At 43.0% G+C, this 12,352-nt stretch overlaps 1 protein-coding gene across 1 annotated transcript; it reads left to right on the top strand.

The window, feature by feature from the left end:
- Positions 1-4,594: 4,594 nt before the first annotated feature.
- Positions 4,595-10,640, top strand: LOC127005404 (uncharacterized). The gene is made up of 4 exons (XM_050874218.1): positions 4,595-4,785; positions 6,593-6,940; positions 7,633-7,734; positions 9,145-10,640. Exons 2-4 carry the CDS (start codon positions 6,886-6,888, stop codon positions 9,276-9,278), a joined length of 291 nt encoding a protein of 96 aa, XP_050730175.1. The 5' UTR covers positions 4,595-4,785; positions 6,593-6,885; the 3' UTR covers positions 9,279-10,640.
- Positions 10,641-12,352: the final 1,712 nt, after the last annotated feature.

Genomic DNA, 12,352 nt, shown 5'->3' with positions numbered 1-12,352 from the left:
ATCTTTTTAGTTTCCTGGTTCTGCCTCCACATGTATCCTTAGTTGTATAATCACACTCTGTACTGCCCGGGGGTTGGGATGTCATGTTCCTCCCTTCTCCTTTGTTGTTTACTTGCAACAATAAACTATCAATCAATCAATCATTATTTTTGGTGCGATACGGGTGGTGGAAGGCTCTGAGAACACTAAACTTACACACAAACACACGTACACGAAGACCGATCACGGATAACTTGTATAACTCTTAACTGTTTCGCGTGGACAGCAGCGGCGTCCTCTCTACCTGTCGTTCCCTCCTCGGCGTCCTCCCTCATCAGCGGCACGCGAGAAACTGCTGACTGCGGAGGGAGCCATCAACCAGTGGAACAGCAAACCTTGTGAAGACTTGTAATTGACGTTTGAGGAGCATTACACTACTTGGTACATTACTTTTGATGCGATACGAGTGACGGAAGGCTCTGAGAACACTAAACTTACACACAGACACACATGCACGAAGACCGATCGCGGATAGCTTTTGAACTCTCTTAACTGTTTCGCGTGGACAGTGATATCCTCAGGTAGCGGCTCAGCGTCGTTTCTACCTGTCGTTCCCACCTCGGCGTCCTCCCTCATCAGCGGCACGCGAGAAACTGCTGACTGCGGAGGGAGCCATCAACCAGTGGAACAGCAAACCTTGTGAAGACTTGTAATTGACGTTTCAAGAGCATTACACTACTTGGTACATTACTTTTGGTGCGATACGGGTGACGGAAGGCTCTGAGAACACTAAACTTACACACAGACACATGCACGAAGACCGATCACGGATAGCTTTTGAACTCTCTTAACTGTTTCGCGTGGACAGTGATACCCTCAGGTGGCGGCTCAGCGTCCTCCCTACCTGTCGTTCCCTCCTCGGCGTCCTCCCTCATCAGCGGCACGCGAGAAACTGCTGACTGCGGAGGGAGACATCAACCAGTGCATTGCCAGCCGGTATGCTCAGCCGGTTACGCCTCACATATCGCTATTTCCAAAGGCTAAAAACATGAATCTGCTCTCCATAGCGCTTTATCACGTTCATGGTAGTACAGAAGAAGGGTCAAGCTACCACCAGGGTCACTATACTACCCCTGGAAATGCCCACAACACCTACGAAAGCCTTGAATAAAGATGAATTAATTTAACATGAGCGTTTTATCACGTTCATGGTAGTACAGGAGGGTCAAACTACCACCAGGGTCATAAAACTACCCCTGGAAATGCCCACAACACCTACGAAGGCCTTGTCAAATGTGTGTGTTTGGGAGACGAAATAATTTAAGAAAGGAAAGGAAAGGAAGGAAAGAAGAAAGGAAGGAAAGGAGGAGAAAGGGAAAGGAAGGAAGGAAGGAGGAGGAGGAAAGAAAAAAAGTAACATAACAGAATCATCAATTATTTTCTTGTCCATTCTAAACTTCCTTCATTCCTCTAGCTGCATACGTGGAGCCACCGACGCGCTGCACTGGACTGCCTCACTTCTATATACTAAGGGAATACTGAACCACAGGAACCCACTATGGTATAACCCAGACATGTACACGGAGCTCAAACGGAAGAAACACTTGTCAAACGTTTATCTCCTAGGCGATTGAACGAACGGATGGGTGGAACAAAAAGACTGGAAAACGAGAGATAAAGATTGACAGAAGAGCAAAATATTGATTGATTGATTGATGGTGTATAGTTGCAGAGTTACACAGCAAAGGAAGAGGAAGAAACCTGCATATAAAGATTGACAGATGCGCAAAAGATTGACTGATTGATTGATGGTATATTGTTGCAGAGTTACACAGCAAAGGAAGAGGAAGAAACCTGCATATAAAGATTGACAGATGTGCAAAAGATTGGCTGATTGATTGATGGTATATTGTTGCAGAGTTACACAGCAAAGGAGAAGGGGAGAGTATGCATGGAAGGAGTAATATTGTACCACGTGATAATATTTTAGGCTCGTATTATCAAAAGCTTCAAACTCGTATTCTGAGACATTTTCGGCTATCAAAAAAATAATATATGTTAAGGTTTTCATGAATGTGATTTTATGTTCACTGTGCAGAAGGCTTGTCAAAGTATTGCTAGGCTTATAAAACTACCCATGGAAACACTCACACAGCAACCCCTCTCTCTCTCTCTCTCTCTCTCTCTCTCTCTTTCCCCGATTAATGATTTTTCGCTCCTTTTTTTTTCTAAGGAACCAAAACAGATGGTAGAGTGGCGTGCGTGTGTGCGTGTGTGTGTGTGCGTGTGTGTGTGTGTGTGTGTGTGTGTGTTTTGCTCTTGTAATCTCGTTTGTAATCATCTTTGTACTTATTAATCCGTATCTCTCTCTCTCTCTCTCTCTCTCTCTCTCTCTCTCTCTCTCTCTCTCTCTCTCTCTCTCTCTCTCTCTCTCTCTCTCTCTCTCTCTCGTGACAAATAGGTTCACACTTGGTAGCCGCTACGTGAAAATGAAGAGGAGGAGGAGGAGGAGGAGGAGTGAAAGAGAGAGAGAAGGAGAAAGAGGAAAAAGAGGGAGAGAGAGAGAGAGAGATGAGAGAGAGAGAGAGAGAGAGGAGGAGGAGATGGGAGATAATGGAAAGATGTGTGTGTGTGTGTGTGTGTGTGTGTGTGTGTGTGTGTGTGTGTGTGTGTGTGTGTGTGTGTGTGTGTGTGTTGATTTTGCTTTTACTGAGCTCACCACCACCACCATCACCACAGGTAGTAATGGTGGTGGTGGTGGTGGTGATGGTGGTGGAGGTGGTCGTGGTGGTGGTGGTAGTGGTGATGATGATGGTGGTGGTGATGGTGATGGTGGTGATGGTGGTGATGATGCTGGTGGTGGTGGTAGTGGTGGTGGTGATGGTGGTGGTGGATGGAGTTATTTATATATAATTATCTAGTTATTATTGTTCTTGTTCCTCCTTTTGTTCTTCCTCCTCCTCCTCCTCCTCCTCTTCCTCTTTCTTCTCCTCCAATCAAGACCTCGTCCCAGCTAATTATAGGAGAGAGAGAGAGAGAGAGAGAGAGAGAGAGAGAGAGAGAGAGAGAGAGAGAGAAATATGAAGGAAATTGCGAATGGACAAGAAAATAATTGCTGGTTGTTATGTTACTTTATTTTATTTTTTTCTTCCTCTTCCTTCCCTTGCCTTCTTCCTTCCTTCCTTTCCCATCCCTTCGATCCTTCCTTCCTTTCCTTTATTTCCCTCTTCCCTTTCCTTCCCTTCCCTTCCTCCTTCTTTCCTTCTCTTCACTACCTACTTCCCTTTCCTTCCCTTCCTCCTTGCCTTCCTTCCTTCCCTCCCCTTTCTTCCCTTCACTAGCTCCTTCCTTCCTCCCTTCCCTTCTTCTTTCCTTCCTCCTTTCTGCCCTCTTCTCCTTCCTTCGTTCTGCCCTCTCCTCCTTTCTTTCCTTCCCTTCCTCCTTTCTCCCCTCTCCTTCCTTCCCTTCTCTCCCTCTCTCTCTCTACCTACCTTCCTTCCCTTCAGTTCCGTTATTCCTTCCTTCGCTCCCTTTTCTTCCCTTCTTCTTCCTTCCTTAGCTACCTTTCCTTCCTTCCTTCTCCCTTCCCTTCTTCCTCTCCGTCTAAGCTTCCCTTCCTTCCTTCCTTCTCTTCCCTCCTTCCTTCCTTCTTTTACCTCGATCCTTACTATTTTTCTCCCTCTCCTTCCCTTCTACTACTACTACTACTACTACTACTACTACTACTACTGCTACTACTACTACTACTACTACTACTACTGCTACTACTATTACTACTATCAAATCATGCTACGGTACAGTTATATTTTATAGGAATTAACTCTCTCTCTCTCTCTCTCTCTCTCTCTCTCTCTCTCTCTCTCTCTCTCTCTCTCTTCATGTTTTCCCAGTGACAGAACAGTTTGAAAGCGTTCATTCTTCCTCTTCCTCCTCCTCTTCCTCCTCCTCTTCCTCTTCTTCCTGTTATTCTTCCCCCCTTCGTCTTCTTCCTCTTCCTCCTCCTCCTCTAATTTCTTGCTTGTCATTGTTATTTTTTTTTTTTTACCTTCTCTTCCTTCTATATATAAATCACCGTCTCAAGCTCTTCTTCTTCTTCTTCTTCTCCTCCTTCTTCCTCTCCTTCTTCTTCTTTTTGTCTTCTTTTCTTATTTTCCTCCTCTTCATCCTATCGATCTTCTTCTTCTTCTTCTTCTCCTCCTCCAAAGAGACAATTCCTCCATTTTCTTTTATTTCTTTCACTGATTAAACCATTCGCTTGCAGTGCCCCTTCTCTCTCTCTCTCTCTCTCTCTCTCTCTCTCTCTCTCTCTCTCTCTCTCTCTCTCTCACCTTTGTTTTAAGTGAAGAAATACTCAAAAAATGATGCTGTGTGTGTGTGTGTGTGTGTGTGAGAGAGAGAGAGAGAGAGAGAGAGAGAGAGAGAGAGAGAGAGAGAGAGAGAGAGAGAGAGAGAGCATAAATTTTCCTCATTTAACGGAGAAGGCAAGCATTGTGACTTGCTTTATGAGAGAGAGAGAGAGAGAGAGAGAGAGAGAGAGAGAGAGAGAGAGAGAGAGAGAGAATCGATGCTGAGTTTGCGCCACAGAGATCTCACCACCACCACCAGCATCACCACCACCACCAACACCAGTTTATACACGCACACACACACGTACACACACACGCACACACGCCAAACCAAACGAAGAACCGCCCTTCCGCCACTCACACACCTGGTCTCTCTCTCTCCCACACACCTGAAGAAGAGGAAGGAGAGGAAGGAAAAGAAGAAGAAGAAGAAGAGGAGGAGGAGGAAGAAGAAGGGAAGGTAGGTTCATAGGTGTGTGTCTCTCTACCTGTGTGTGTGTGTGTGTGTGTGTGTGTGTGTGTAATCCTTTGTATAGTCTGTGTACGTATCTGTGTGCACTCATACATACATACATACATACATACATGCAAAGGATACTTAATTATGTATGACTGAAATGATTCGTAGTCGTGGTGATAATGGTGGTGATGGTGGTGGTGGTGGTGATGATAGTGTATAATTATATGGTGGTGATGAGTAGTTGTCGTGGTGAATATTAGTACGTGGTGGTGATGGTAGTGGTGGTGGTGATGGTGGTGGTGTAGTGTGTAATTGTAATAGTGGAAGTGAACTATTGTGGTGGAGGAAATCAGTGGAGGTGGTGGTGGTGTGGTGGTGGTGGTGACTAATGGTGTGGCCGACAGCTTCTTCCTCGACAGATGGCTTATATCACCACCACCACCACCACCATCACCACCACCACCACCACCACCACCACCACCATCAACACCACCACCACCACCACCAATAATACATAGACCGATTAGTGGATATGATTCATTTTACCATATACTCATTCATCACCATTCATCACCACCACCACCACCACCATCACTACCACAATAACCACTAGTATTATATTTTTTAACCTACCTCAATCCTCTCTCTCTCTCTCTCTCTCTCTCTCTCTCTCTCTCTCTCTCTCTCTCTCTCTCTCATGCTTGTCTTGCTTCATAATGCTTGTTTTTTGTGCTTTGGAGGAGGAGGAGGAGGAGGAGGAGGAAGGGAGAGGAATGTGTTTTTGTACGTGAGAGAGAGAGAGAGAGAGAGAGAGAGAGAGAGAGAGAGAGAGAGAGAGAGTGAAGAATCATCGTAATAGGCTAATCTTTTTTTTCTTCCTCTTCCTGTACGTGTTACTTTCTTAAATATTTTCCTTCTATTTTCTCATCCAATTCCTTCAGTAACAAAAAAGATAATCAATAAAAACAACTATTTCTCACTTGTTATCTTTATTTCTTTCTTTCTCTTATTTTCCTTTCTCTTTCTTTTCCTCTTTTTGTATTTTTTTCGACCTATGCGAATATTTTTATCTTCCTTTGATTCTTCACTATTTTCCTGTTTTATTTTCTATTATTTCCTATTTATTTATCTATGTTATTTATTTACTATTTTTTATTGTTTTTTCTTTTCTTTTCCTCTTTTTTTCGTATTTTTTTTCTACCCATGCGAATATAGACTTCCTTTCCTTTCTTCATGTTTTCCTATTCTGTTTTGTATTATTTCCTATTCACTTTTCTATGTTATTTCTTTATTTTTTCTTTCTATTGTATTTTTTTTCTTTTCCTCTTTTTTTCGTATTTTTTCTACCTATGCGAAAATCAACTTCCTTTCCTTTCTTCATGTTCATCCTATTCTATTTTATTTTATTTCTCTATTTACTTCTCTATATTATTTCTTTACTATTTCCTATTGTTTTTTTATTTTATTTTCCTCTTTTTCGTATTTTTTCTACCAATGCGAATATTAACTTCCTTTCCTTTCTTCCTTTTTTCTTCTTCTATTTTCTATTTACTTTTCTTTACTATTTCTATATTCTTTTTTCTTTTTTCTTTTTTTTCTAGGCCACATGCACCTGACCCCAAATTTATGACTGGGCGGCCCCACATCAGAGTTATATGCTTTCTCTCTCTCTCTCTCTCTCTCTCTCTCTCTCTCTCTCTCTCTCTCTCTCTCTCTCTCTCTCTCTATCTATCTATCTATCTATCTATCTATCTATCTCTCTATCTCACGCACACACGATTAATAATTTTCTCTTTTTTTCACACAGAGTAGAAGAAGAAGAGGACGCACAGGAAATAAGGAAGGAAGGAAAAGAGGAGTGAAGGAGAGGAGAGAGAAGGAAGGAAAGGAGAGAGAGAAGGAAGGAAAGGAGAGAGAGAGAAGGAAGGAAAGGAGAGAGAGAAGGAAGGAAAGGAGAGAAGGAAGGAAAGGAGAGAGAAGGAAGTAAAGGAGAGAGAGAAGGAAGGAAGGAAGGTACTAGCTGCATACCCCTATAACTACTACTACTACTACTACTACTACTACTACCACTACTACTACTACTTCTACAACAAGATCAAAATGGAGGGAACTGAAGGTATTCGCAGCAGGCCGGCAGCTCATTCCGTCTATACAGGTCAGTACCAACCTATTTATATTTCTACTACAACTATTATGAGCCTTTTATAACTATCAGTATTACATTTCTATTACTCTGGATTCCACAAGTCTAGGCTATTAACATCTATCTTCCCCATTCTCGTATTACCGCTATAACGTAAACGGTATGGGAGCAAGTAACCTAACCTAACCTAACCTAACCTAACCTAATTAGAATCCATTACTCATGATTCCACAAGCCTAGCCTCTTAACATCTATCTCCACCATTCTCGTATTACCGCTATAACGTAAACGGTATGCGAAAGATATGCGTGAGAATTACCAACTAACCTAACCTAACCTAATCTAACCTAACCTAATAAGAATCCACTACTATTATATTTCCATTACTCCTGATTCCACAAGCCTAGCCTCTTAACATCTATCTCCTCCATTCTCGTATTACCGCTATAACGTAAACGGTATGCGAGAGATATGCGTGAGAATTACCAACTAACCTAACCTAACCTAATCTAACCTAACCTAATAAGAATCCATTACTCCATTACTCCTGATTCTACAAGTCTAGCCTCTTAACATCTACCTCCACCATCCTCGTACTACCGCTATAAAGTATACGGTATGGTAGAGATTGATGTGAGAATTAAGCAAAATCCACTGCTATTATCACCCATCTTATTCAGCACCCTCGTCTTTTCCCCTCGAAGGAATGGGCGATGAGGAAGGAGAGGAGAATGTGGAGGAGCTTCGCGAACGGCTACGGCAGATGAAGGCCTTGGTCAACGAACGGCCCAACTCAAAGAAGTCAGGTGAGCGGCGTGAATTATATATATAGCCTATTTATCTATCTATCTATCTATATGGAGGTGAATGCGGAGAGCCAGGCAAGGTAGGGAAGGCTAGATGAACCTAACCTAACCTAACCTGTCTATCTATATATCTATCTATATGGCGGTGAATGCGGAGAGCCAGGAGAGGTAGGGAAAGCTAGATGACCCGAACCTAACCTAACCTAACCTGTCTATCCATCTATCTATATGGCGGTGAATGTGGAGAGCCAGGCAAGGTAGGGAAGGCTAGATGACCCGAACCTAACCTAACCTAACCTGTCTATCCATCTATCTATATGGCGGTGAATGCGGAGAGCCAGGCAAGGTAGGGAAGGCTAGATGACCCAAACCTAACCTAACCTAACTAACCTGTCTATATATCTATCTATATGGCGGTGAATGCGGAGAGCCAGGAGAGGTAGGGAAGGCTAGATGAACCTAACCTAACCTAACCTAACCTAACCTGTCTATCCATCTATCTATATCGCAGTGAATGCGGAGAGCCAGGAGAGGTAGGGAAGGCTAGATGACCCAAACCTAACCTAACCTGTCTATCCATCTATCTATATGGCGGTGAATGCGGAGAGCCAGGAGAGGTAGGGAAGACTAGATGACCCAAACCTAACCTAACCTAACCTGTCTATCTACCTTACTATATGGCGGTGAATGCGGAGAGCCAGAAGAGGTAGGAAAGGCTAGATGAAATAAACAGAACACAATATAACACAGGTAAACCACGTGAGTTATTATATGTAGAGAAGGTATAGTAGCAAATAATAGATGAACTAATGAATATAATAACGTAACATATGACCCAGAACGAAAACAAACTTACCTTCACGTTTTCCTGTTGCGGTCAGTGCTTCGTGGGTCCTCCTCTTGATCCTCTCCCACTGTACCCATTCTAGCACTGAGACTTCTTTCTTCTATCTCCCTCCCGCCGTAGACAATTTCCTCCCTGTATCCATTGTAGGACTGACCTCTCCCTCCCTCTCCTCCCCGTGTAGGCATCGACGAGGTGTTCCTGAAGGTGGTTCGTGGGGTCCTTTCTTCTATCTCCCTCCCGCCGTAGACAATTTCCTCCCTGTATCCACTGTAGCACTGACATCTCCCTCCCTCTCCTCCCCGTGCAGGCATCGACGAGGTGTTCCTGAGGGTGCTTCGTGGGTCCTTCTCCTTTCTTCTCCCTCCCTCCCGCCGTAGACAATATCCTCCCTGTATCCACTGTAGCATTGACTTCTCCCTCCCTCTCCTCCCCGTGCAGGCATTGACAAGGGGTTCCTGAGGGTGCTTCGTGGGTCCTCCTTTCTTCTCTCTCCCTCCCGCCGTAGACAATATCCTCCCTGTATCTATAGCACTGACCTCTCCCTCCCTCTCCTCCCCGTGCAGGCATCGACGAAGGGTTCCTGAGCGTGGTGTTCGCCTGCATCCTCGTGGTGATCGCGGGCGTCACCGTCTACGCCTTCGTGGTGCTGTACACGGCGGTGCATCGGCGGTGGACGGAGAACCCGGACGCCGACTGATGGCCACGTGTGCGCCGGATTTGCCCCAGGGTGTTGGTGTCCCTACTTGGTTGCGTTTTTGTGATTCCTCTCTCTCGGCAAGTTGTTTATCTCTCTCTTCCTCTCTTTCGTCAAGTTGTTTATCTCTCTCTCTTTCTTTCGGCAAATTATCTCTCTCTTCCTCTCTTTCGGCAAGTTCTCTCTCTCTCTCTCTCTCTCTCTCTCTCTCTCTCTCTCTCTCTCGGCAAGTTGTTTATCTCTCTCTTCCTCTCTTTCGGCAAGTTGTTTCTCTCTTCCTTTCTTTCGACAAGTTATTTCTCTCCCTTCCTCACTCCCGCCTCCTATGTGTCCTTGTTTCGCTGTGATGCTCCTCTTCTTCGTCAGGCTCTCTCTCCTCCCTCCTCTCCCTCTGATGGTTCCCGCGTAGCTTCCAATCTTGCTGTTTTATGTTTCTTCTCCCTCCCTCCCGCCTCCTTTATGTCACTGTAATAATTTGTGGTGATTCTCTCTCTCTCTCTCTTTCTCTCTCTCTCTCTCTCTCATGGTTCCCACGTAGTTTCCAATCTCGCACTTTTATTATTTTTTTTCCTTTTCTTTTCCCTGTAATATTTCTGCCTGATATGAATACCTATACCCAGTCGTTGTGTTATGATTGTCTTTTCTTCACTATGTATCCCTGAACTGAACAACATGTAGTGCATTTAAACTGTGTGCCAATAATTCAGTCTTCCTATAATAATTTCTTCCTTGCTACGAATACTTAACCTCTGACCTATATACTCGGGACTTGATTTTTTTTTTTTTTTTACTCTCCCGAAATGAATAGGCTACCTTTGAAATGCTTAACTTGTGTGCCAATGTCTTCCTATGATTTCTTCCTTAATACGAATACTTAACCTCTGACCTATATACTCGGGACAAGTTGATTTTTATTTTTTTTTATCCCTGACTGAGATGAATGGGCTATACCTTTGAAGTGTCTAACCTGTGTGCCAATGTCTTCCTATAAGTTCTTCGTAACTCAAACATCTTATTTCATTCACTTCAACTTTCATCTCCCTAATACGATATCTTGCAGTACCCTGTTTCAATGACATACCAATTTTACTCAACATCTTACTTCAGTCACCTCAACTTTCATCTCTCTAATACGATATCTTGCTGTACCCTATTTCAAGAACGCGCCAATTTTACTCAACACTTTACTCTACCTCAATTTTCATCTCCCTAATACGATATCTTGCAATACCCTATTTCAAGAACATGCCAATTTTACTCAACAATTTAATACCCTCAACTTTCATCTCCCTAATACGATATCTTGCAGTACCCTATTTCAAGAACATGCCAATTTTACGTAACACTTTACTTCATTCACCTCAACTCTCATCTCCCTAATACATCTTGTTACCCTATTTCAAGAACGTACCAATTTTCCTCAACTTTCATCTTCCTAATCTGATATCTTGCAGTAACCCTATTTCAATGACATGCCAATTTCCCTTAGAAGTCTTTTTTCCCCCTTATATCAACATGTACTTGCATTATTTTCCCGTATAGCTATCCCCTGCCTTTCCTCCTAATATGTAAACTCTATTATCTACTAACTCTATGTCTACCCCCTGCTATTATCTGAACTCCATTGAAACCCTATTATGTGCCAATCTCAGTAATATATATAAGAACCCAGATCACTAATACATGGGCAGGTCTATATATATATCTATGAATCCCTTCCGACTTTATGATTTCTCCGTCTATACCCTAAGAACACTACATTGATATATGGCTAAGTGTGTGGCTGTCTGGAGTGTGAAGTCAGATTATTTAAATGTCGTATTAGTATTCATCAACAGTTAAATGGCTACTCGTTTTCGTTTTGTCGGGGAAATGGAAAAGAAAAGACCCTGTGAGTGGTGTGAGGGGTAGCGGACTTAACCCCTCCGCACGGATTTGCCCTTCACCGGTAGCCTGGTAACATATAGTCGCAGGTCTTTCTCTGCCTCTGTGGTGGAGAGTGGAGTGTTTCCCATGTGGTATTGGTGTGCTGGATATCTCCTCCCAACGTGCAGGATTTTACATTTTTCCTCATTGAATTGTAGCAGCCACTTTTTGTTCCATTCCTGTAGCTTGGTGAGGTATGACTGTAGGAAATCCATAGTCAAACGGTTAATTCATTAGTTTGTGTCTATCTCTCCTATCTCTCCCTCCTAGCTACCTCCCATTTCAATTGTCTTTCTTTTCTTCCCTTTTGTCTTCCTCCAATCTCCTACTCAGGTTGGCTTTTTAACCCCTTGGCTGCGTATTTCCTACAGCAAGACATCACCAAGCTACAGGAATGGAACAAAAAGTGGCTGCTACAATTCAATGAAGCAAAATGTAAATTCCTGCACGTTGGGACGGGATATCCAGCACACCAATACCACATGGGAAACACTCCACTATCCACCACAGAGGCAGAGAAAGACCTGGGAGTGTATGTTACCAGGCTACCAGTGAAGGCAAAATACATGCCAATTGCAGCGGACGGGTTAATTCTGGTTCTGGGATTGAGTTGGAAGGATTATTCACAGAGTTGAGGCGACATATTATGGTCAGCCGTAAAAAGCAATACAAAAACTAAACAACACCAACTCAGAACGAAAAAAAACTTGAAAAACGGATAAAAAAAGGACAAGTCAGCCACATTGTTGTTGATGAAGACTATATGCTGTTTAAATAACCATGCGTGTGTGTCTATATCATAACTTACACTCCATGAATAATGATAATGATAATGATGATGAATGAGTATTATTAAATGTCCCAGGTCTCATGTACGACTCACCGCGAGGCTTCGTAATGTTTTAATAGTGCAAAATGAACGCAGTATTACTCATTGAATCAACCCTTATGTATACACAGTTGCCAAATGTTTGTTATTTATATAGTGGTGAGAATTAAGTGACTTTTGGCTATATTTCAAGCTCTCCCTGACTCATTAATAGCGGAGATGATGTTTATATATAACCTGTTTGTGTGTGTGTGTGCATAATGACTATAATGCTGATGGTAAATAGCTACGTCATAACACCCATCTCTATAATAATTGCTGT

Source organism: Eriocheir sinensis, chromosome 30 (genome assembly GCF_024679095.1).
Source record: "Eriocheir sinensis breed Jianghai 21 chromosome 30, ASM2467909v1, whole genome shotgun sequence".
NCBI lineage: Eukaryota > Metazoa > Arthropoda > Malacostraca > Decapoda > Varunidae > Eriocheir > Eriocheir sinensis.
Note: the sequence above shows the minus strand (reverse complement) of the source record. Positions and strands in the feature narration are given on the sequence as shown.